The sequence below is a fragment of the Aedes albopictus genome, chromosome 2 (assembly GCF_035046485.1).
Source record: "Aedes albopictus strain Foshan chromosome 2, AalbF5, whole genome shotgun sequence".
In the NCBI taxonomy this organism is placed as follows: Eukaryota; Metazoa; Arthropoda; class Insecta; order Diptera; family Culicidae; genus Aedes; species Aedes albopictus.
This window is the reverse complement of record NC_085137.1, coordinates 12,167,828-12,194,622: the sequence shown is the minus strand read 5'-3', so window position 1 is coordinate 12,194,622 and position 26,795 is coordinate 12,167,828. Positions and strand designations below refer to the sequence as shown.

General features: G+C 43.6%; 1 protein-coding gene across 1 annotated transcript; it reads left to right on the top strand.

Annotated features, from left to right (window-relative positions):
* Nucleotides 1-7,042: 7,042 nt before the first annotated feature.
* Nucleotides 7,043-25,026, top strand: LOC109398321 (alpha-tocopherol transfer protein; the record flags this gene model as incomplete). Its single annotated transcript, XM_062849167.1, is given in 4 exon segments — nt 7,043-7,066; nt 7,185-7,364; nt 14,910-15,004; nt 23,457-25,026. Coding segments are annotated over 4 exon segments (957 nt in total). The 3' UTR covers nt 24,135-25,026.
* Nucleotides 25,027-26,795: the final 1,769 nt, after the last annotated feature.

Below are 26,795 nucleotides of genomic sequence, written 5' to 3'. Positions count from 1 at the left end.
CGCCCATCGTTTTTCTTTGCGTTTGACGTTTCACACTAGCGCCTTCTGATGACGATATTGCACAACGCAGTGTTTCGTGAAACATTTCCACCAGGTGGTGATAGTGTGAACTGGGCGATGAATTTTCACTAAAATTGTTCTAGGCGTTTCGTCTGTTTGTCTGTGGTATGTACCTCTGATGCATTTGTTGTTGTTGAAGTTACTCGCATTCTTCCGATCATAAAGTCTGTTCTCTACACACTTAATTTTGATTACCGAGTTCGGTAATTTTTTGACGAGATTAAAACTGCTGAGCACCGAACTCGTTCAGCAAAAATGCATTGTTTACCTTTTCCATACGATTTTGACAGTTGTTTTACTGAGCCTCAGTAAAATCGATTACCGAAACTACCGAGATCGTACTGCTGTTATAATCTCGTCAAAAAAGTACCGAACAGGCAATTCAGAAATAAGTGTGTAAGAGGGATTTTTTTTGCGGATAAACTAGACGTATACGCGTATAAAAAACTTTTATTATACAGCTTTTGTCTTAAAAATAAATTCAATTCCATTTTTCTTATAATCAACAGCTTTTCAACACTATCAAGGGATTTTTTCACCAGTCACGTACAATAAAAAGTATGACAATCTCAATATTTTTGATCACAACACTGGATCGCGTCTAAGTTTCAAATAGATACTATAGTAATTACGAATAATCAAACTAAAGTATCATGAAAACAACTTGTTTAATTCAGGCGGTAGCCTTTACAATAAAATCAGCATCAAAATATAATTCTCGAAATAATTTACACAGAAAAAAATTTTTTTTTGTTACTAAATGTAAAAATTGTGAAATGTTTGAAATGTCATAACTTTTTTGTTTATCAGTTTACCATCACCAAAATTTTATGGTAGATAGCTGATATAATGGGCCATTTCCCCTAAAAAATTGAAGTTGGTAAAAAGATAGGGTTTTGAGATATTTGAGTTTTTGTGACAAATATCATATTTTTTCAAAGTAGAAAAAGAAATTTTTTACAGTGTATATTTTCTAAGGAATCATCATTTAGTTATCTAACTTTGCTGAAAAATTTATAACAATCGAACAATCCGTTTTTGCTGTATAGCTTTTAGAATATTTTAGAACTATTTTCGCATACACCCTTTTGAAAAGTTAGTCGTGAGTGAATATGAAGGTTTAATATCAAAAAATGGCGATTTATATGAAATTGAAAAACTGTGCAAAGTTTCAGATATTTTTGAAATGGTCGCTCAGGATCGACTGACATGACTCCGTGGAATTCCTCAGTTCCAGGATTCCTCAAGGAATTCGTTTCGAGTTTCCTACAGGATTTCTTCGTGAGATTCCACCAGGAATTTCGTCCTCTAGGATTTTTTTCCGTACTTCCCCAGGAATTCTTGCCCGGATTTCCGCCAGTAATACCATCCCGTGAAGGAACTCATAGTGGTTCTAGAAAAATAAACTCACAAAGAGCTTCTCAAGAAATCTCAGGAGAAGGAAGAAGCACTCCTTGAGGAAGGAACCCAGAAGGAACTTCAAGAGGAATGTTAGAAGGAACTCATTTAAGAATGCCATATGGAACTGCTGGTTCATTAAAAAGAATCCTGGAAAAATCCAAGAAGGAACTCCGGGAGGAAACCAAAAAGGAACATCTGGAAGAATCACAGAAAGAGCTCCTGGATACATTTCAGAAGATAGAATTCTCAAATGGAGGAATTTTGGAAGAAACTCTTTGAAAAATCCTAGACGGAACTCCTTGAGGATAATCAGAAGGAATTCCTAATGGAATCTCTGAAAAAACTTCTAGGAATTCTCAGAAGGAACTCCTGCAGGAATCTCGGAAAAAATTACTAGAAAATTTCCGGAATTCCTGGAGGCATCTCAGAAGGAATTCTTAGAGTGATCGTAGAAGAAATCTCTGTAGGAGTATCATATGAAGTTCCTAGAGAAATTGCAAAAAAACATCCGTCTGATCCGGAATCTCTTTAGAAATCTAAAAATATTATTAAAAATAGGAACAAACCACAGAATCCCGGACCAGGGATTCTTTCCGGGATTTCTCCATGAGGTTTTTTTTTTGTTTTGAGGTTATGACTTTCAGTCTTGAAAGAAAAACTCAAAAACGGATTGTTAAGCTTCCATTTTCTTCCAAGACTGAAAGCCATAACCTCAAAACATAAGATAAACAGTCTATTCCTCAAGAAATTTCTCCATAACTTGGGATTGCTTCAGAAGTTCCTCCCGGAACTGTCCAGGGAGCTCTTTCTATGATTTTTCCAAGAGTTTATTCATAATTCCTTCAGAGACGCCTTCTGGGGATCTTCCGGAAGCTTCTTTTGAGATTACAAAAGAATTTGCATCTGGGATTTCTCAAGCAATTTATTCTGCAATATCTCCAGTAATACTTTCCGAGATTCGTCCAGGAATTCCTTTCGTGTTTTTTTCTAGAAATTTATTCCAAGATTCATTCAGTAGTTCCTATAGTTCTTTTGAGGGATCTCCTTCTGAGATTTTTCATGGGGTTTGTTCAGGATTTCTTTTAGAAGTTCTTTCTGTGATTTTGTGCAATTCAAGGAAAAGGGGGGGCGGGGGGTTGGTTTGGCGTTTGGTGGTGCAACACTGGTTTTCTCAAGCTAAAATATCCCAAAAAAGCTGAAAAAATACCTCTTTTTAGTGGATATGCCGACTTTTTGTGGGATATTCCGACTTTTTAGGGTTGTGAAAAGTGGTGCAGTTAAAGAAAACCTTTTTTTCCTATAAGGATTCTGTCTGCTATTGCCCCAAGAGTTCTCTCTGACATGCTCCTGGAATTCTTTACGGAATTCCGTCTACGATTTCTTTAGGAATACCGGAAGGCCGCTAGGAACTCCGTAAATCCTCCAGAAATTCTTTCTGAGAATCTTCCACAAGTTCTTTCTAAGATTCCTCTTAGAAAGTTCCTCCATGGATTCCACAAGGAGTTCCTTCTGGGATCCTAAAAGGAACATCTGAACCCGGGTAGAGGTGAAGTACTGACGATCAAAATGTGATATGGATTTGATTGATATAAGAGATAAAAGATCAGAAAATAATTTCTAAAAAAATGTTCCTAGAACATCTAAACAATATCAAAATTTGATATTTGAAGATCAAACAAATAGCTCGCTGCTATTGGTTAGATCTTACAAGATCTAAATATGATCTGATAATGATGTTCCAGGAGTAAATTTTAGATAGTATCTTATGATTTTCAATCTCGTATATCAATCAAACCAATATCACAGAAAAAGCTCCTGGAGAAATTTCTGGAGGTATAATCCTAAAATAGAAGAACCCTGGAAGGAACTCCCTAAGGAATCTCCGAAGAATTCTTCCCGAAGTTCTAAGATTACTCCATTTTTTCACGAGGGGAGCTGGCACTCCTGAAGGATTCCCAAGAAGAATTCAGCGGGAAATCTAAGAAGGAATTCCTGCAGGAATCTGGAGTTTCTGGAGCGATTCTAGTTGAAACGGAAGAATCCCTGAGAAAACTTTTAAAGGAATCCTCGAAAAATCTCATGAAGAGCTGCTTGAGACATTCTGGAAGAAATTGCTGCAGGAACTTCTGGAAGAATCCCAGGGAGAATGGCTTGGGGAATCCCAGAAGCAGTTCGAGGGGGAACACCACAAGTCGAAATCACTAGCAACAAGGCCACGAAACGTCAAAGAATTCCTCTGAAATGGCTTCTGCAAGAATAGGTATTCTTCGACTTTTTGTCCTTTCGACCTCTTGCCATAGATCCGCCGAACAAGCAGGATGGAATAGTCAGAGCCGTAGCGTGCGGTTGACCCCCGCCAAGGGCGCCCAACCTCAGAGGGGCGCCGAAAAGGTCTACACTCAGCCAAATAACCTTAAGATTTCCATAAGGCCCAACTTATGAAACGGCCTTTAAATAATTCATAATTATTCGGATGAATTTCATAAGGTCACTCTATGACGTAAAATCGTCGCACAGCTTGGCTTTTATTCATGTTTAGCAACATGGTATTCTCAAGCGTCGGTAGCCGTGTGGATAAAACACGGGCTCGGTGATCCCGACGTCCATGAATCGAATCCAGTCTGCTTCATTTTAAGATTTTTTTGTTCTTTTCATAAGTCTATCTTATGAAATTTGTCACAGCAAGCACGATCAATTTTCATAAGGTATTCTTATGTCATCCATAAGAATTAGTTATACAGTAGACGTTCGGTCGGTGCAAACGGTTTAACTGCAAGTCCGGTAAGTGCAACAAATTTGCAGTTATCGCACCGCTATCCGTCAAAACGGTGCGCCAAGTTAGCCCAAATGAGCAATCGAATGAATTTTTCGTTCATTTAACGTCAATTGATGGGTTGTTGACGCCTATCTGACGTTGCAGTTATCGAATTTTGTTCGCTAAGTGAAACGTAAACATGTTGCAGTTATCGAACGTCTACTGTAGCAAATTTTCATAAGGTATTTCGATGAATTTCGCTAGTTTTTTTCGCTGAGTGTAAGGTTAGAAAACAGAGAATACTTATATTTCTTGTTTGTTGATTTTTTTCGGTGAGACCGAAAAAAATCAACAAACAAGAAATATAAAATTCAACGAAACCCCATAAAAAGAAAATACTTATGTTTTCTTGAAAAAGGATTTCTCTACTTTATTTTGAGCATTTACCATGATGTCACCTGGGAATGTTTCTACTACTTTATTTTGAGAAACTATTTTATTTTTCAATGAGTAAAGCAAAAAGAATATGCTTTCAAAATTCTAGTGAATGTTTCTATCTAAAAAATTCTTAAAACTCTCACTGGGGAATATCTTAAGGCTACTTCCGAGGTTTTTCATCGCATTTATTGAAATATTTCTTTTATTAGAAATTCAGGAAGTTATTTAGGAATTCATTCAAAAGTTGGTCAAAGGATTCCTCCTGAGACTTCTCTAAGGATTTTATTGAGTAATCTTCCATAGTTTCGTCAAGGAATTTCGGAAGATATACTTTCAAAAAAAAATCTATCAGTGATAAATTTGTAAACTTCCTTCAAGGATACCTTCAGAAAGTCCTCCACAGATTTCTTCAAGTAAACTTCATCTTTCTATTTCCCAGTACTTCTGTTTCATATTTTTGTCCTGGATTTCAATAAATTTCTTTAGAAATTTTTCCTTTCTTCAGAAATTTTTAATAGAGATTCCCGCAAAAATATGAAACCCTTAAGTAGATTATCTTTGTACACCCGATTCTTTTTTTTTTGCAAGGGTCTAGTTTTTTGCTATAACTCAGTCAAATTTCAACCGATTCTCATGAAATTTTGCACACATGCAGGCACGAGAATCGGTTCAAAATTGACTGAGTTGTAGCAAAATAATGACCCGTGCAAAAAAAGAATCGGGTGTAATTCCTCCATGGATTCCTTTCCTGTAGAAAATTCTGCAGAGATTCTTTTAGAAATCCCTCCAGGGATTCCTCCAGCAATTCTTCCAGATATTTTTTTCTAGTAGATTGTCTATAGATTTGTTCATTATTTTGAGCAAGTAATGACGCTTAAGCCTAGACGTTTAAGCCTGGAGAGAAGAGATAAATTCCATTGTGTCATCCCAGGAAGAAGAGCTTCGACGGAGTGACATTAACTTTCTTAGCAAAGTCACTCCCAACGTATTTTCTGCACATTTGTACGACATGCTTTATCGAACGGTTGGTACGAGATGTTCCCGTTCTTCAGCTTCGTTGGGGAATTAATATCCATAGCAATATTCAATGACGCTGCAAGGTAGCCCTGGCCACTTCAATTCGTGTATTATATCTCCGATATGCTGCAAGCATCGGTAATGACCAGAAAAATAATAGAAGTAGTCGATTTTATAATTTTCCAGGATTCTTTCAATGAATGGCTGTGTATGTGTAGGCTAGACGAGACTAGACTAAACTATAGATTTCATTTGTAATTTGATCAAAGTTTCCTTCAGAACGTCTTCTTTAGATTCCTTTGGAAAAAAGAAAGCTCTAATATCGATTAGAATACCTTGCATTGATTCCTTCTGAAATTGGTCCATGTTCACAAGAGATTACTCCATTAATTTCTGCTAGAATTCCCCAGAAAACCTTTCATGAATTTCCTTATAAATTCCTCCAGATAACCATTAATTTGGATTTCCTTCAGAAACTTCTCTAGGTATTCCGTTGAAAAATCTGCTGAAGATTTTATACAAAACTTCTCCAAAGTATTCTTTTTAAAGCCTTCATGGAAAAAATCCTTCAGAAATTTCAGAGGAATTACTGTTCTTACAGATCTTTTGAGAAATGCCATTTCTAATTATTGTACTAGTCTAAGTGAGATTCTTCAAATGAACAACACTATAAGAAAATAAAACAAAATTAAGAGGAGTTTGATTCTCCGAAACACCAAAATCCAACTTAAAAAATGAATAACTACAATTCTTTAAAAAATTTACAATGTTCAACTGTCGTGGGGCGTCAATCTGAATGCTTACCAAGGGCGCCAAGGGCGCCATGGGACCACGCTACGACTCTGGGGACAGTATAAATCATTCAAGAATAGTTATTTGTAGGTCCAAAGCGAAATATTTAGAGCAAACTAAGTCGCCCCGTTCAACGGTCATGCGTATCTCTAATCGTTTGTCTATTAGTCAAGCCGCACCACTTGACGACTCCCCCGAAGCCCGCGAACATAGCAAACGGTTGCTTCGATTGCGGAAATTGATCGACGAGCGAGACATGTTTTCGCGCCAGGCACCGCACCGCCAGCTCGCCGATATCTGCGAGTGATTCAATTCATATGCGTAGGTAACTATAGAATAAGACGCGGCTGCGTTCGATCCATAACAACGTGTTTCGTGTTTGATGCAGTCAGCGACGACGATGCATCTAGATGTGCATTGACTGGCACCATGAGAGAATAGTTGCTGCTTGGACGTGGGAGCGGTTGGATGTTGCACTCAGTTTCTCTCCGATTCATCGATAGTCGATTGTTGAATGTTGTGTTTTTTTTTTCTAATTGTGAATATCTTTCGAAATTCTTTACACTTCAGTTGAACCGCAAAACTCCCATCGAGTCAAAATGAGTGAGTATCGTCAGTATATCAAACCGAGCATTATACCTAGTTTTCCAAAAACCCATAAAGTCCATACGAGCAAGCAAGTGAACTCACATCTATCTTCCCAAACTCTCCAAACCTGCAGGGGTCCCAACGATGCTGTCGGAGGTGGACGAGTTGCCCTCGATCCAGCTGGGCGACTACACGCTGCGGTTCGAGCTGGAGGATCTGACCCCGTTCGGCAAGGAGGTGGCCATCAATGAACTGCGCGAAACGCCGGAAATCAAAGCGCAGGCCGTGGAGGAACTGCGCGCGATGCTGAAAGGTAGGTTCAAGAGTTTGTGCATATCTTGTTGGCCACACGGATCCGTTGAAGTGCAATGTAGGAGGATATACGGTGGTGTCCTACAGGTGTCAGTGTGATAGGGTGAACTAGTTCCATGAGTGCATTTGAATTGTCAATTTGCGTAATTTGATCAGTTTATAATGTACGTGTTTACCATTACAAGAATTCATATACAATGAACACCGGTTATACAAGTCTTGTTGAATCTATTTGAATGCAAGCACGTGCAAGGAATAAATTATTAGTACACTAATGCGTGCTATTGATCTAGGTTCTCTTCATACATTTGATCTTTTTTTTTCATTCAGATTAAGATGGTGTAGCACATCCAGTGTAACAAATTTCCAAATAATCAAAAGTTGTGCTTCTTAGGTATAATAAAAAACTACCTTTCAAGTTCCATAAATCTTGAAAAACGTCCACTCAGAACTTTATCGGAACTACAGTCCAAATGAACGTCCATCTGGACGCCATAGAACCTCCTCAACTAGAGCAGCCTCTTGGCCGTATAGACCTACCTGAAAGATCAGTGTCGCAAACACTGTCTCTTCGCCCATGATTTTCTAAAGTTCTGTGTGGTCTACATTGTCATAATCGTTGAGGTATACGAGCAATGTCATCAACCAGTTTGAAGTCAAATGAGTTGCTCCATGGTAGTGGGCTACCACAGCAACCCAGTATTTGTTTCACGATCAATCGTACCTACATACCAGGATCTCGTCTGTTACGATGACGTACAATAATGATGATATCGACGACCTGGACAGGATCAGAAAAGGCACCGTTGTACAATACTCTACACCAAAATGCCTCGTACTGTGCTTCAATAAGGCCACATATTTTTGTGATTAAGATGGTCGAAAGTTTTTTTTCGTAATAAATTAACACCAGATAGAGAGACTCGTGGGGTTCATTGATTTGCTCCAAGATAATTCGAAATGTGATAATATGGTCCACACAGGATCGTCCGGCATGGAATCCTGCCTGTTTTCGTCGGAGAGTTACGTCTATCTTCTCCTGTATCCGGGTAAGGATCCCTTTGCAGAGGACTTTGAGAACAATACACAGTACCATGATGCCCCGTCAATTATCGCATACAGTCAGGTCAGTCTTCTTGGGTGCTTTTACCAAGACGCCTTGCTTCTAGTCGGCCGTAAATATCACGGTTTCCCATATGTTGCAGAACAATTGATGCAGCAGTTATGCATATACTACGGGATCAGCTTTGATCATCTCGGCTGATATGCGATCGGAGGTAACGCGATGGGTAATGCGTCGGACTCTTGGAAAAGGTTCCCAAAGTGCTCGAACCAGCGTTTCAGCTGGTCAGCCAAGTTGGATCAATAGCTGTCCAAACGTAGCTTTCATGGGCATCGTAGCATTCATCTTATTTCTACTTAACGACGCGTAGTGCGTCATCAGCATCATTGAAATCTCACTCGAAATTTCAAAGTGATAAAACTCAGTTACCAAAGCGCAAATTCGGATGAAAATGTATCATCCCATATGCTCACTTGTGGTGAGTGTGATGATACTTTTTCTACTGCGTGGCTGCAAAATTTCCCGTTTTTTATCACTTCAAAAACGCGAGGCAAACAATCATTGAAAATTAAAAAGTCAATGATTCCTATGAAAATTCTGTGATGCACCAAGTCACCTTAAGCGACGTAAGGCATCATAGAGGAGACGAATGTCGCCGGTATTTGAGACTTTCTCGCCTTCGTCGGCTAGGGAGTATCAGGGAACTAGGTAACGTTTTATTCACGACGTTAGAATGATACTGTTTTGGAAAGTAGAAAAACATTGATAGTTGTCATCGAAGGGGTTCCGACAGTTAGGTCGAATAGCGGAAGTACTTAACTTACCGATCAGGCTAAGGCCGGGGTGGCCTCTGCTGTACATAGTAGCCGCCTCCATTCCACTCGGTCCATGGCTGTTTGTCTCCAGTTCCGCACTCTGCGGAGGGTCCGCAGATCGTCCTGCACTTGGTCGACCCACCTAGCTCGCTGCACTCCACGTCTTCTTGTACCGGTTGGATGACTCTCGAGAACCATTTTAGTCGGGTTGCTATCCGACATCCTGATGACGTGACCCGCCCACCGTAGCCTCCCGATTTTCGCGGTATGGACGATGGTTGGTTCTCTTAGTAGATGATGCAGCTCGTGGTTCATTCGCTATCTCCAAGTCCCGTCTTCCATCTGCACTCCGCCGTAGATGGTACGCAACACCTTCCGTTCCAAAACTCCAAGGGCGCGTTGGTCCTCTGCACGTAGGGTCCATGTTTCGTGCCCATAGAGGACGACTGGTCTAATCAGCGTTTTGTAGATGGTTAACTTCGTGTTACGGCGAACTTTATTCGATCGTAGAGTTCTGCGGAGTCCAAAGTAAGCACGATTTCCTGCCACAAAGCGCCTCTGAATTTCTCTGCTGGTGTCGTTGTCGGCGGTCACCAGTGAGCCCAAGTACACGAATTCTTCAACCGTCTCGATTTCATCACCGTCGATATAAATTCGGGGTGGCGGGCGCGGTGATTCCTTCATGGAGTCCTTTACCATCATGTACTTTGTCTTCGACACATTAATGACTAATCCGATTCGCTTGGCTTCACTCTTTAGTCGGATGTACGTTTTCGCCATCGTCTCAAATTTACGAGCAAAAATATCAATATCATCAGCGAAACCAAGCAGCTGAACGGACTTTGTGAAAATCGTCCCACTCGTGTTTATCCCCGCTCTCCTTATTACACCCTCTAAAGCAATGTTGAACAGCAAGCACGAAAGACCATCACCTTGCCGTAACCCTCTGCGAGTGTATACGGTGTGATGTGATGTGATGTGTGGGCACGTTGTATTCGCGGCATTTCTGCAACACCTGGCGGATGGCGAACATCTGGTCCGTTGTAGCGCGGTCACCTATAAATCCAGCCTGATATTGCCCCACGAACTCTCTTGCAATCGGTGATAGACGGCGGCATAAAATTCGAGAGAGTATCTTGTAGGCAGCGCTCAGTAGTGTGATCGCGCGGTAGTTCCCGCAATCCAACTTGTCGCCCTTTTTGTAGATGTGACACACGATACCTTCCATCCACTCCTCCGGTAATACTTCCTCCTCCCAAAACTTGGTAATGACACCAGTGCTTCTCCACCGTATTTTAGAAGCTCGCTTGGTAGTTGATCTGCTCCAGCGGCTTTGTTGTTTTTCAACCGGCCAACCTCCTCCTCAATCTCTTGAAGGTCAGGGGCCGGAAGTCTTTCGTCCTATGCACATACTCCTAGATCTGTTACCACGCCACCTTCGGTACTTGCAACGTCGCCATTGAGGTACTCATCGTAATGCTGCCGCCACCTCTCGACCACCTCACTCTCGCTCGTGAGAATATTCCCGTGATTATATCGGCACAGCCTCTGCGCGAGCGGTTCAGCTTCTCGTAGAACTTTCGTGTGTCCTTAGTGCGGTACAGCTCTTCCATAGCTTCGCGATCTCGTTCTTCCTGCTGGCGCTTCTTCATCCGGAAGACTGAGTTCTGCCTGTTTTACGCTTGTCTGTAACGTGACTCATTCGCTTTCGTACGGTGTTGCAGCATTCTCGCCCATGCTGCATTCTTCTCGTTTTTCAACTGTTCACATTCGCCGTTGTACCAGTCGTTTCTGTGATTCGGAGTCGCGAAGCCTAGTGCTGTGGCCGAGGTACTACCTATGGCGGATCGGATGTCCCTCCAGCCATCTTCAAGTGTAGCTGCGCCAAGCTGCTCTTCCGTTGGTAGGGCCACTGCTAACTGCTGCGCGTAGTCTTGAGCCACTTCTACGTTACGCAGCTGCTCAATGTTAGGCCGCGGCGTTCGACTTCGACGCGTGGTGATAACTGTCGATAGTTTTGAGCGCATGCATACAGCGACTAAGTAGTGATCCGAATCTATATTCGCACTGCGGTATGTGCGGACATTGGTTATATCCGAGAAGAATTTACCGTCGATTAGAATGTGGTCGATTTGGTTTTCTGTTTGATGGTCGGGTGATCTCCAGGTGGCTTTGTGGATGTCTTTGCGGGGGAAGAAGGTGCTTCGGACTACCATACCACGGGAGGCTGCAAAGTTTACGCATCGCTGGCCGTTATCATTCGATACGGCGTGCAGGCTGTTTGGCCCGATTACCAGTCTGTACATTTCCTCCCTTCCTACCTGCGCGTTCATGTCGCCGACAACGATTTTCACGTCACGCGGCGAGCAACCATCGTATGTTTGCTCTAACTGCGCGTAGAACGCTTCTTTCTCGTCATCGGGTCTCTCTTGGTGTGGGCAGTGGACGTTGATGATGCTGTAGTTGAAGTAACGGCCCTTAACTCTCAACATGCACATCCTTGCGTTGATCGGCTGCCACCCGATCACACGTTGTTGCATCTTGCCCAATACTATCCACTTATCCGCGAGCAGTAATGGCGGCGGCGGGCACAATTAACCGATTCAAATTTTGACGTTTCTTGGGGATCGCAATCGGTTGGCGCCACTAAACGGTGGGTGATGGGGTGAGGAGGAGAATGAAACTGTTTTGACTTTCCCCCATGAAACGTCAAAATTTGAACCGGTTGAATATGCCCGCCGCCGCCATTACCGCTTGCGGATAAGTGGATAAATCCTGTTCCCAGTTCATTGGTGGTGCCACAGCTTTGGTAGAAGGTAGCTGCTCGATGCCCGCTTTTCCACACTTTCTGTCCAGTCCAACAAGTTCCTGCAACGCCATGATGTCGAAGTTGCGGGGATGTAGTTCGTCGTAAATTATCCTGTCACATCCTGCGAAACCTATTGACTTGCAATTTCATGTTCCAAGTTTCCAACCGTAGTCCTTATTTCGTCGCATGGGTCTTTGCCGATTTTATCGAGTCGTATTTTCTCCTATGTTATTCGCAATGGGGATTTTTACGGGTGGAATAAGCCACCCGTAAAAATCATCATTGCGAATAACATAGGAGAAAATACGACTCGATACAATCGGCAAAGACCCACGCGACGAAATAAGGGCCTACGCCAACACTCCTGTCTCGCCGGAGGGCCATCGTGCCAGTTCTGTTTAACGTCCCAACCAACACTGGGACAACCACGCTGATGGGGCTACCGCCTTGGATCTAGCTGGGCGTGGTGCAGCGCTTCTGACTCAGTCCAGCGGCGTGCCAGAACAGACGCTGTTTGAGCCCCACCTCCTTGGTGAACAGACGCTCGGGTCGTACCTCCTCAATCTAGCTGAAGTCAGAAGGACAACAGTGCCCAGGCTGCACTACCAGCTAAGCACACAACTCTTAGCTGGCGGTCTTTGTCATCGCTTGACCCGTGGAAGCATGAGGTAGGAACTTGTGAGGACCAGAGCTATATTGGACGCTCTCCTTATCGACTCACCGTTTTGCAGCCCCGAATAGCAGAATTGCTACTCCTCAACAGGGAATCCGCCCTCGCTCTTTTGTCCCGCCTACATGAGCGCTTCACTTCCTTCTCGAGAGCCGAATAACGCTGACGGACTACGGCTTTGGCTCCTCGTGTTTTCGCTCGCTCTATCCCGGCTTTACGTTCCTTCGCTCCTCTATCTTCTACCAGGTGCATCTGTGATCCACTTCATTCTCCAGTTGCGTAGCTCACCCAAATCATGCTCGTCAGTGGCGATGAAAGCGTTCCTGATAGCGCTCCATTGATCTTCTACGCTTCCACCTTCCGGAATATCCGCAGCATGGTTCTGTAGCTGCTCGACGAAGTACTTTTTGATCGCAGCGTCTTCCAATCGGCGTGTGTTGAACCGTCGACGGATTTTCTCCTCCTGTCGATGGATCTGGTCTGAATACCTCTTTCTGACCTATTTGATCGTTTAGGTCTTAACCCGTCGTACTTCAGTAGATCGATGATTATGCGGGTGCTCCCGATGAAGTTGAGAAATCTGCATTTCCTCATACCGAGCTTCCGATTGCAATTCCTTTTTTGACGCTTTGATACGTTTTTCTCTCTTGTCGACCATCCGCGGCAATTGTTTTTGCGATTAGCTCGCAGGGCCGGACATCAACTCTTGAACTTTACGGAGGAGCCCCTTGTAGGTAATGTCATGCTAATGTTAAAATATTAAAAGAGAATCTTGAGAAACTTGACGACTTTCTCTTAATTGACGATGCATCGGAATATTTCGTATAAAAAAAAACAAAATGCTCAATTCTCCACCTGTCAAGCAAATCTGCATTCTCATGCTTAGTTGTGGTTTTACTAAAGCTTTCAACTTAGGTGGGTACTTCGATTTGAAGATCTGAGCAATCAAAATAAATACGGAGTGACAGAGTCAGATAAATCGACAATTAGTTTAAAATGTGTATCCGCAAATAGCACAGCATCATCTTCCGCCCAATTTGGGAACTCCATTGACGTATGAGTCAACGAAGCCACGCTGCTAAATACCTTCAAGTGTTGTATTATATTTGCGGTGATCATTGTTCGGATCGGAGCACGCGCTTGCGACCCAAATGATTACTCGACAAACATCCAACGATGTGCATCATTTGTCATATCCAGGTCCACCGCTCTTGACTCCTTGCTTTCGGTCCGCGGGTCTGCTGTTCTGACGTGTGAGCTCGAGCTCTTCATGACTAATGGTTTCGGGCCTTCATTTATCCGCACAACTCTTTTGATTGCAAAAAAAAAGGTACCGCGCCACGCTCACACGCTAATGCTTAGGTTCGGCTTCTCACGCAAGGTTGCTTCGATTAGCGAAATCGAACTGAACTTAGCGTCGCCGGTGAGCGACGATTTCGGTTCAATGACCAGCAGCGTTACTTGCATTACCTAGTACCTACCATCGAAGGTAGAGTGTACCAAGAAAGTAGGACCGGTTTGCCTCTAGCCCTATTTGGCTGAGCCCTGACCTGACCTAGCGCGTGGCGCGGATTTTTTTTGCCATGAAAAATAAGCGGCTGAAAATAGAGGAAGAAAGTGCACTGAACTAGGTAGGCTACCTACGGTTGCATCAGTCTGCGTAGGTAGAAGCGCAGCCTACTACACTGTGGCGGGTCCCTTCGACGCAAGTCTCGCGCGCGAAACTAGTTCACGGCATGCTAGAACTACCAAGTGAACGCGACGATCCACGTGACCTTAGCATTTTTAAAGCAAAAAGCGAACGCGATTATGAACAGTGCAGTGTCGCTGCGATCGGCCGCTGTCGCTATCGATGAGAGAGATCGCTAATGATCGGATAACGAAGGTAAACTCAATTGAACTGTGCCGCGTCGCGTCGCCGCGCCGGTCGGTGTGATGAGGGGGTTTTGCGAATTTCCTCGCATTTGTCCGGTACCTAGAACAGGAAAGATCGAATCGAATCGTCGTCGTCGTAGTCGCTGGTACATCATTAACCCTACCTTCTGCTGGATGCTTTCGTATGACTAAGCATCTGTTTATCATCGCGGCTCGTACCTAATGATAGTCTGGTGGATAGCGATCCGCCTTCCGTAATTGTACGCCTCGCATCCATCCATCCATCAGTGATTTGATCTTTCCCCTCGTTACAGGTCAAGATGAGCTGGTGGTTCCCATTGATAACGACGACTGGATGGTGCGATTCCTGCGGCCGTGCAAGTTCTATCCGAAGAGTGCTTTTGAGCTGGTAAGTTTTGTAAGGGGTTTACGTTGTTGGGTTAACTCTAATATATTTTCGTGATACTCAACGATGTTTCTCGATCACGGGCTATATGTAAACGAGCCTATGGAAAGCTCGACGCCACAACATGTTTTCTTCTTTATCGTGTTCATTTACCTTACGTTCAAAGACACCAAGTGCTTTCCGGTCGATTTCCATTAACGTTGCAGCCGCATGAAGATGTCTGAAGGTTCAGTGACTTATACAACGCGAATTTTGTCTTCGTCTGCAAATTACGAGACTTCAGTTCGATATGAAGCAAATAGGAAGTCCTATTCGCATCATTATTGCACGTAACTAGAGTTTCGAGGTACATAACGTTTTCCTTTGTTCCGTCCATACACTCTTTACCAGCATCACAGCAGCTGAATTTCGTTCGTTGGACTATTTCGCAAGGAGACTGATGCACTTGATTCTTTAACCCTTTGATGTCGGCGTTATTATGGAGTTTTTTCTACATTTTCCTGTAGTTTTGGTGATCATTAGCTTAAAAACGGTAGAATATTATGCAGAATATTTTTCCTGAATATCTTAGGTCATCCAAACTGTTCTTGAGTTTCAATCCTAAAGTTTAAGGATGAAACGGTAACTTCTTTCACAATACATACCTACGATTTGTAATCTATCACGTCCAGTATGTCTTCTGTAAGTTCAATAGACAGTATCAGATCAGTTGGGATATCCTAGGACATCCAAACTGTTCTTAAGGTTAGATTCTAAAGTCTACGGGTGTAACGGTAACTTCTTTCATTATACAAAGCTACGATTTGTAATCTATCATGTTCAGTAAGTCTTCTAAAAGGTTAATATACAGTATCAGATCAGTCGGGATATCCTAGGTCATCCAAACTGTTATTGAGTTTAGATCCTAAAGTCTGCGAGTGTAACAGTAACTTCTTTTATTATACAAAGCTATGATTTGTAATCTATCATGTTCAGTAAGTCTTCTGGAAGTTCAATAGACAGTATCAGATCAGTTGGGATATCCGAGGTCAGAAAAACTCTTCTTAAGATTAGAGCCTAAAGTATACAGGTGTAACGGTAACTTCTTTCATTATACAAAGCTACGATTTGTAATATATCATGTCCAGTATGCCTTCTGAAAGTTAGAGTGGTTTTTTTTTTATCAATTATGCTTCATAACAGTGAGGAAGCCCATAATATTCCAAAAAATATAATAGGTACAACGCTTATTGTTCCTGTAACTACTTTGGTAAGTACAGTGTACGGAACACTACTTATCGTAGTGGCAAAAGCTGTTTTATCACAAATGTAGACCTGGAGCTATGACCTCAGGAGTAGTATTGTTGATCTGGAAAATCTCAAAACTATCTTGAAATGACTCATGATATGCCAGGGGTATTACAGATTACAGTCTAAAGTTCATTGTAAGACTAAGTACTGTTACTTTCAAGAGCTAAATTTCAGGATAGTATGGACGACCCTCAATGTTCCAAAGGTTCATAATCATGTATAGTAGACTTCAGGTTGATCCAGTCACCGCGATTGATTATGAACCGTTACTCAGTATGTCAGATATAGCTGATGTCACGAGTGTAGACCTGATGTTCTGAACTCAAAGATAGTTAGGCTGACCTGGAACATTCCCAGAGACACTACTAAATTACATTTGAGATTTCACGAGCTTCACGAGCAGTACCTACTATGATGTCCGCAGGATATCACCACACTAGTATTTATGGTGAAAACACATATAGTTATTCTTGTAGATTAGAAGGACTTCATTATATAACCGTTTGGACGACCCTGAATGTCCCAAAGATTTATAATAAGCTAGTAGACTTCAGATTGCTCCAGTAACTGTAGTTGATTATGCAACTTTACTCAGTACAACAGATATGGCTACTGTTACGGGTGTAGACCTGAAGTTCTAAACTCCAGGGTAGTTTGGCTGACCTGGAATATCCCTATAGTATTTATAAATGACATTGTAGATGTCAAGAGCTTCACGGATCGCAGTAAGTTATGCAATGCTAATATTTGTGGCGAAAATACATAGAATAATACATGTAGATTTGAAGGACTTCACTATAGGACAGTTTGGAACATCCCTGAATATAAAACATTTTCTGATATTCTTGACGAAGGCTAAATGAATACATATAAACGTAACCCACATCCGAGTTTAGCTTTTAGAACAACTGGCATGTCAATTATTTTTCCAAATTTCAAGGTGTTCAGGATGTTCTTCTAGGTTATCTGTAAAGTCCCAAATACAAATATTCCCATTTTTACCTAATAGAGGACTCAATTTGCAACAACTTTGCTGAAGACAGTATTCTGTTTTATCGAACGGGTGAATTTATACAACCGTTTCTATGTTGGGGTCATATATGACCCCTCCGGCTCCAAAGGGTTAATTCACACTGCTGCTTGAGGGTGGCTGCCAGCTCATCGGCATCGGTGATCTCGTCCAGGTTTTTACAGAGGGGAGTCGCCTCCGCCATCAGGGTTCTCACCTGCACCTTCTCACCCAGGACCTCTTGGGCTAGTGTTCTATAAGAGGTGCCTTTCTTGGCCGCCTTCTTCATCAGCACGAGCATCATCTCTCCTCTCTAGGTTGCGCCGGATGCTCTTCACATTCGCGTCCAGTTACGAGAGACGCCACCCAACACCTCGGCATATGTCTTAAAGACCAAGCTGCTGGCTTACTTTTTCTCTATTGTTTCCTCTTCTCTATCATGGTGGCCTTCTTACCCCCGGTGGCCGTGCCTCTCCTACAGGTTTTGGTCCTCTCCTCTTTGCGCGCATCTTTTGCGCTTCGCTTTTCGACTAGAAGCACAGAGAACAGACATCCAAGTCCAATCTGAATTTTGTGTAAGGATTATTTCATCGGCAACACAAGTGGCAATTGCGTGGCGCTGCAATCGGAAAGTTTCTCATACTAATGTAATTCACCACTTGAAATGTTTCAATTCACCACTGTTTGTGGCAATAAGGTGTATGCCGGCGCTTATGTTTTCATCGTGTATTGGTTTGTGTCGTAACCGGACGGAACAGCACAAACGTCATCTTCCGGCTGTTGCTCCTCGAACTCGTCCGCAGCGTGACGCTGATCGGCCGAAAGGACGTACGCTCCAGCCAAATTGTCTTCGGCCGAATCGTTGGAGTTTCGCTCCATGATGCAACCGTCGTCGTTCATTATCCTCGTAAAACTGAATCGACTGAAGCTCTCAACCACGTTAGGTACCTACAATTCTGCTCAAGTTGTATGCCAGAGAATCTCTCCCTCTTCCTTTGTGCGAGCATCCAGTGGAAATGAACTCAAGTCGCCAGAATGCTTTCTCGGGTTTTGCTCACCCTCTCTCTTTCTATCATTTGTTTCAAAATGTCTTTCTCACCTCTGTTTCAAAATGTCTACACAGTAGTGAGAACGTAAGAGTGCACGTTCTTGAGCACATTATTTAAAGCGTAACAATGGAAAGGTGCAGAATATATAAATGTAAACATATATTAAATTCTGATAAATAATTAGTTACACTCAGTCAAGCCCATATTCCACAGTTTGCATCTTTACTCAAGCAAGTATTCAAATCCTTACAAAACTTTCTGAATTAAAATTGTTCTAGCCTGGATGTCTGTTCTCTGTGCTAGAAGGTCGTACTCCTCCTTGGTCAGAGTCACCGACTTGTGGAGTTTTAGAAGACCTTGCTTAAGGTCCTTGCTGATGTTATTCCAGCCCAGGGATGCCAGATGAGTTTTTGAAAAATCTGTACCACTATTTTCAAAAATCTGTAGTCCATACAAAATTTGGGAGAAAAATCTGTATCCCATACAAAAATAAAATGGCCCCTCTAGCTCAAAATTCTGTATTTCATATTAAACGAAATCTGTATGGATGCTCAAAAATCTGTATAATACAGATAAATCTGTATATATGGCATCCCTGTTCCAGCCGCTGGTGTACCTAATCAGCCTAACGAGCTGCTCGGCAACTGCCCACTTCTGTTGCCGTTCAGCGCCCCCGTAAGGGCACAGAGAACAGACATCCAAGTCCAGTTCCGAAATTGTGTAAGGAATTTAACGGCCATTTGAAATCGGAAACACAAGTGGCAATAGCGTGGCGCTGCAATCGGTTAATTTCCCATACTAATTTAATTCACCACTTGAAATGTTTCAATTCACCACTGACTGTGGCAATATGGTGTTTGGTGGCGTTAGTGTTGTCATCGTGTATTGGTTTGCAACCTTACTCAAGTAAGGATTCAAATCCTTACACAACTTCCCGAATGAAATTTGTTCTAGCCTGGATGTCTGTTCTCTGTGGTAAGGGGTTATCCATTATTTACGTAAGGGAGTTTTTGCGTTTTTCCGACACCCTCCCCCCCCTTGTAAGATTTTTTGTATGAGAACCCAAAAACTTTTGTATGGCGCGTAAAATTTTTCAAAACCCCCTTACCCCCATAAACCCTTACGTAATTAATGGACAGCCTGTAGAAACAAGACTTGATAGTTTGGTGGTTTGAAAGGTAATGAATATTTATTAGCTGTCATCTATTACCACAGAGAACAGACATCCAGGCTAGAACAAATTTCAATCAGAAAGTTGTGTAAGGATTTGAATCTTCACTTGAGTAAGGTTGCAAACCAATACACGATGACAACACTAACGCCGCCAAACACCATATTGCCACAGTCAGTGGTGAATTGAAACATTTCAAGTGGTGAATTTAATTAGTATGAGAAATTAACCGATTGCAGCGCCACGGTATTGCCACTTGTGTTGCCGATTTCAAATGGCCGTTAAATTCCTTACACAGTTTCGGAACTGGACTTGGATGTCTGTTCTCTGTGCTATTACTACAGTTATTCAAGGCTATCTAGATCTGCATCTACTCTGGCTACTGAGATGCTACATTCTCTCCCTTTTTTCATTTATATAAATCTGTACCTAATATGAATATATAAAAATCGTAAGGATCCAGGACAGGATACATGATTTTCATTTGAATGGATTTGTTTGATTTCGTAATGTCGGCTGGCGTCTAATTTTGTCGGTCATCACCGTTCTACTTCTGATATGCCAATTCAATGTAATCCTGGGCTGGGAAGTTCCAACGGCGAAATGATTTCACAGGATGTTGTTGACAAATACATATTTACATAAATCAATCTATTATATGCATCCAATACCATGTTTGCTTATGGGACTTTTTGTTAAGAAATATATATTTTATGCTTGGCTACTGAGATGCTACACAGCCCCTAAGGACTGGACCACAAGTCACCGTATGACCTACGTAGCAGACTCCGAACTTTTGTACCTCCTCTTGTATAGCGTCTGAACCAGCCATTCTCCGAGTGCACGCGCCACCTTCGCTGTAGCTCCAAGTCGATGTGGGTGATAGCCGATGAAACGGCATTTCAGCCAAACCCGTCAGGTTCGGAACTCCGTTCGAGCCGGGGGCCTTACCTACGCTAAGGGACTTTGCTATCCCCGGAAGTTCCTCATTGATGACCTTCTTTTCATCGCCAGCCCCAGTCGTCAGCTGTCTGTCCTATGAAAGGAAATTATTGTGTTTTGGCCTAAAACGTTGATGGTTGTCTTCACGAATCTTCGCTTCCTGGAACAGTTCGCGATGTGGTTCATCACGGCGACTCCTCGAGTTTGGGAACTGGAACTGCCGTATTGTTTCTGCTTCTTCGTAGTTTGATGAGCTGGGCTGGAATCATCGTCGGACGATTTATTGATGTAGGTTCTTCGAACCAGAGCGTTGTGTCCGCCTTGAGATAGACCATTCGTTGGAACTTATCGATGTGCGTCTGGAGAGTCACTAGTGCGGACATCGGCGTAGCGTGGTGCCTTGAGACCACACACGAATACCACGCACTTGAAGTGATCGATGTTCACTTTATCGAACTCGAACTCCTCGCAAGCACGGTTTAACTTCGAACCGTAGCTGATGATGTGCTCGGCTTCGTTTTCATCAGCTGCAGGCACTGGAAGCGCTTGTTGAAAACGGATGTCGGTGTGTCGAAAATTGTCTTCAGCGTGCAAACCGTTTCATCAAACTGGATGTCCTCCGGAAGCCTGGGTAGTTCACGTAGCGGCTGTGTGAAGCATGATACAGCTTCCGCAGGAAAAGATGTACCTTGGCCGTATCGTCGAGATTCAGGGCGTCGTTGTCGAAAAAGTTCGAATAACGTGCAAACCACTTTTCAAAGGTGATGCCGTTTTCGGGGTCGTTTACAAATTCATTAATGTTCGTGGAGAGGGACTCTAGCACTTTCCCCTGGCTGATGGGCGTCGGCATGGCCAATCGTTGGAGCAATGGATTACTGCACGAATTTCTACTGGCCTTCTTAGGCACCCTACACACCAGTCAAACGGTTTGACCAACATTGACTCCGCCCCCAGGTTGGTGGTTGAGTTGGTGCTGTGTTTGACCGTGTGTGATGCTGCTTGACGAACCGATTTGGCAGTTCGTCAAACCGATTTGACGGTTGACGGTTTGGTCCGCAAAAATCAAACCAGTTTGATTTTACTCAAACCAACGGTGGGCGGAGCCAATGTTTGACGAACCGATTGTACCGTGTGTAGTGTTGTTGCACAAACATAGTGCGATTTCAAATGGGGGATGATGTTGGTGCAACCAAAGTGACATGTTGGTGCAACACGATTTGGCAGTTCGTCATACGGTTGCATAAACATTCGCTGGTTCGACCAACCTGGGGGCGGTGGCAATGTTGGTCAAACCGTTTGACTGGTGTGTAGGGTGCCTTACACGCTCGCGTCAGAATACCCATTTTTTCATTGCTATCTCTGTCGCTCTTCAAGAGGCCCCATTTAAAAATACCCATTTTCAAGTTGGGCGGCCCAACTTGAAAATGGGTATTTTTAAATGGGGCCTCTTGAAGAGCGACAGAGATAGCAATGAAAAAATGGGTATTCTGACGCGAGCGTGTACTCTCACACGAAATTTGACGTTTAAGCGGTATCGGCACCGCTCAAACGTCAAAATTTTGGTGTGAGTAAGCAGGCCAACATAAATTCGTGCAGTGGACCATTAAGCCATTTGCAGGAAACCTTCTTCTTTTTTTTACTTCGTCGCCAAAAATGTAATGTTTCGGCCAAAAACGTTGAATTTCGGAATCAGTTGGAACAGTGAAAAAACGTGGTTTAGAGTAATTTAAATACGTGCTAATCTTATTCGCGTCTATACTTCACTAGCGTTCACCACAAAAGAGACCGAGATAGACACGAATTTTGAATTTTGCGCGGTGTGCTATGATCACACATTTAACAGAGGTCAATAACGAGGATCATGACGCGGACAACATCTCTGGCAAACTGCTCTGAGCCATTACACCTCATGTCTTGGCCATCACGATCATGTAAGCATCACCCCATGGATTGGCATTGGCGCTCTGACAGAGACTCCCAAAGCAGGCCTTTTACCTTACCATCGTGCCCCGCTCCGTGCTCGCTGCTTCCATCGCCAAGCCCGTAGCAGGCGCGGCGCCGGTCCACAATCGCTTGCGGACCAGTAAGCCGGTTGTCTCCCGTTTCTAGGGTGGACTTGCCTGGTTACAGGCAGTGTCTCTAGTAGGATCTGAACCGGCTGGTTCGTAAAACGGCTTTCCTATTCCACTGCCCAGGCATTGAAGTGACCCGCTATTACCACTGGCCTTCGCCCTGTCCACAGTCCAGCATCTGCGTGAACTGCTCGATCGACCACCGTAGAGGCACATAACAGCTACAGAAGAAGACCCCGTTTACTTTGGCGACCTCGAAGCCCTCATAAGTAGTAGACACCAACTCCGGGACGAACCCATCCGCGATCCAATTGCTGTTGCTGACGATACTCGGTATAGGTCCGTTATGATGGCGAAATCAGTCCCCCATTCAGTATCTGCGTAACAAAGCAGTTGCTGCACTGTCAGCTGTGGTTCTTCTGAAGGCCGGGCACCTTGGACCTCCCGTTGGGTGCTTGCTGTTCGCGGATTTCCCGGAACAAATCAAACCCACTTGGATGGACTCGTGCAGACTTGGCCCTTGTGGACTTCACCGCCACATCGCTTGACTTAAGCATTTGCTGCTGTCAGAGCCTCTGCAGTCCCATGATTTGTGTCCTGGGTTTCAGATACCTGAAGCAAGCCTCCGGTGGCTCGTGCAAAGTCAGTTGTCCTACTGACCTGCCCACCCTGGCCATCCCTCTAGCTGGAGCGAAAGTCACTAGTCTCAGACAGTTGTCATTGGTAGCAGAGTGAAGGCTCTCCTTACCAATTATCGGACGGAATAAGCTCTGTACCGACCTGAGTGTTAGCGTCCTCGATTATAATTATCACGTCATGGTTGGGCATTCTTAAAAAAGCGATAGAACAGATTTGATTGCATGTTCAAGGTTCTATTACCTATGTTATATTATTCTTATCCTTATTTCTGTTTCCATTGCAGATCCAACGTTACTACCAGTTCAAGGTGAAACACGCGGACATGTACCTGGACCTGAGCCCGTCACGCGAAGTAAACATCTTCAAGCAGAACATTTTGTCGGTTTTCCCGAACCGGGATCAACTCGGTCGACGAATTCTGCTGCTCGAGCTGGGCAAACCCTGGAAGCACAAGGAAGTCACACTGGATGAGGTCTTCAAGGGTTGTGTGCTGTTCCTGGAGGCGGCCATGCTGGAACCCGAGACGCAAGTCAACGGTGCGGTGGTCATCTTTGACATGGACGGCCTCACCATGCAACAGGCGTGGCAGTTCACTCCGCCCTTCGCCAAGCGGATCGTCGACTGGCTGCAGGACGCTGTCCCGCTGCGCATCAAGGGCATCCACATCATCAACCAGCCAAAGATCTTCAACGTGGTGTTCGCCCTGTTCAAGCCGATCCTGCGGGACAAACTGCGCAACCGCATTGTGTTCCACGGAACCGATCGGGAATCGCTGTACAAGCACATTTCCAAGGAGTGCCTACCACCGTGCTACGGAGGAACCGTAGATGCCCCGCGGGTTCAGGGCGAACAGTGGTACGAACTGCTGCTCAAGTGCGACGACGAGTACACCGCCATCAACAAGTACGGTTACATCAAGCAGATGGAAGATTATAGGAACAAGAAGAGCAAGAAAAAGTGAACGTAGTCTAGGAAGGGGAAACGGCACAAACGTTGACGTACGGTCGAGTGTGACGCAACATGGTGAAGTACGCGTAAACGTATGGGCCCATAACCGCATGGATTTAGAAGCCGTTGTTTTGACACGATGTCTTGAATGGAAGTAATGATCGTAAAACATGTAATATAGTTTCTACCCAACGGCTTCTTTAAAAAAATCCGGTTTGAGTCTTTCCTGTGCGTCAAAAAAAAAAAACAAAACTTAAAAAAAACAAACACAAAAAAGGGTAACAGAAATGTGATCAACAACCAGACTAAGATTAAATCAGCAAAAATTCCATTTAAGTTGTTAGGCATTAGGAATTATTTAGTCACTCGCCAGTTCGAGTGGTGACCCCCGTATCACATATTTAACTACGCAATGAGCTCAGACCATTCCCAGCACGATTGGGTGCAATATTACTTAGGTACGACGACAAAATGTCCGTTAATTTATTGTTTTATTTAGTGACATTTCTTGTTGTACGGCTCTCAAAAACAACTGTGTATAGCTATTAGCGAGTATTTATACTAAAACCAGAACTATGTGTTGACTCGTCGCTTACCCAAGGGGAAATGGTGCGAGGAAACTAGGTTAGGAAAATATGTGAATCATATGAATCAAAAAGTCATGGTTAGTTCTAAGGTAGTTCAAGCGAAGCTGAACATGTGGTGAATTTGCGAAAACTATTGTTTCTAAGTTCAGGTTTTAAAATTCAACTATTTGTTGAAAAGGTGCAACCAAAATTATGTACCTACATCATGTTATGTAGCTTATTGTTTTATAAAATTGGTATCAATATTGTAAATATTGTATTTAAAAAGGCGGATTTTTTTTATTTTATTTTTTTTAATAAAGTTAACCTAGAAAATGATTGTTTAGGTGTATGCACTCCAGCACTTATATATCACCTCCTGAACGAGGATGTCGCGAAAATAGGCGACAAAAAAACCTACAGTAGTAACGGTGCAGAGTCCATCGTTAATGTTGACTTCTGGTGCTCGGCTCTAAACCCTAGCTCGGACTGGAGAGTCGACGATGGATACATACAGTGCAACCATCTGGCGTTTCGATACAGGGTGGACCACGGCCACAGCCGAAGGTCATCGACTGTCATCGGGGATGGCGCTTCGATAAGGGGTTAACACCGAAGATCTATCCAGCAATGATCTAGTCGGAGCAAAGCTCCGCGCATCTTGCCTAAGAGCTAGAAGGAGGGTACAAGGAGCTTGTACAAATGAGGTTAGAATGGAACGAAGTGAGGCCTACAGGCTAGCTAAACTGGCACTGAACAAAGAAATTAAGGTTGAAGGATTCGTCATTGCCAATATCGTCATCATTGAAAATTCGAAAGCAGTTTTCTCGATCAAAACTGATATTTTCGCAGTGAAAAAGTATTACTGTTTTGCGGGTGGAGAATGGAGTGCAGTGAATACATTTTCAATGCTAACATTGAAGTCTTGAGCGAGAAAACTGCTTTAGAATTTTCAATGATGACGATTTTGTCAATGATGAATCCTCAACCTTAAGGCGCGTAAGTGGGCGTGCTTCGAAAATCTCTGCCAGGCAGCCAACAGGATCCGTTGTGGAGATGCCTAGAGAGTAGTCATGGTCAAAACGTAGCGCGTGAGCACCCCCAGTTCGCTCACCCGAGATGCCGCAGAAAACGTTGTTCCCGCGCCACGATACAAGACCATGGGCAACGTCCCCTGTAGCCAAACCGGCCATAACGACGAGCTCATCGCAATAGCGATGTTGGTGGCAGTTCTCCTCTTTGGAGCCACCAAAATGTTTGAGTCAGCACAATCTTCCAATTGGTAGCACGATTGGTGTGGTGTTTCTTTCGCGGTGGGACTAGACCAAATACTTACTGAATCCAGCAGCACTCTTGTCCACAGCTATCGCGATGACGAACCTTTAACCCTAAAAGGGATACCTTCATGGCCTCAGTTTCGTCACCTCGCTGAGTGTGTTCGATCAAAGACGAGCTCTGAAAGGCGCCTGGGGTCCAATGGACTCCAAGTATCCCTTTTAAGGTTAAAGGTGCCGAAAAGTACTACTTTTCGGCACTTTTGCAAGGACACACTTTTCACCGGTTTTTCCGAAGCACTAATGGCCTTCTGTAGTTTTATGTCGATTCGATGGCTGCTTCTATGTCTTTTTGCCGATCAACGCAAGGATGTGTATTTTAAGAGTTAAGGGCCGTTTCTTCAACTACAGCATCATCAACGTCCACTGCCCACACGAAGGGAGACCCGATGACGAGAAAGAAGCGTTCTACGCGCAGTTAGAGCAAACATACGATGGTTGCTCGCCGCGTGACGTGAAAATCGTTGTCAGCGACATGAACGCGCAGGTAGGAAGGGAGGAAATGTACAGACCGGTAAACGGGCGAAACAGCCTGCACCTCGTATCGAATGATAACGGCTAGCGATGCGTAAACTTTGAAGCCTCCCGTGGTATGGTAGTCCGAAGCACCTTTATCCCCCGCAAAGATATCCACAAAGCCACCTGGAGATCACCCGACCATCAAACAGAAAACCAAATCGACCACGTTCTAATCGACGGTAAATTCTTCTCGGATATAACCAATGTCCGCACATACCACAGTGCGAATATGGATTCGGATCACTACTTAGTCTC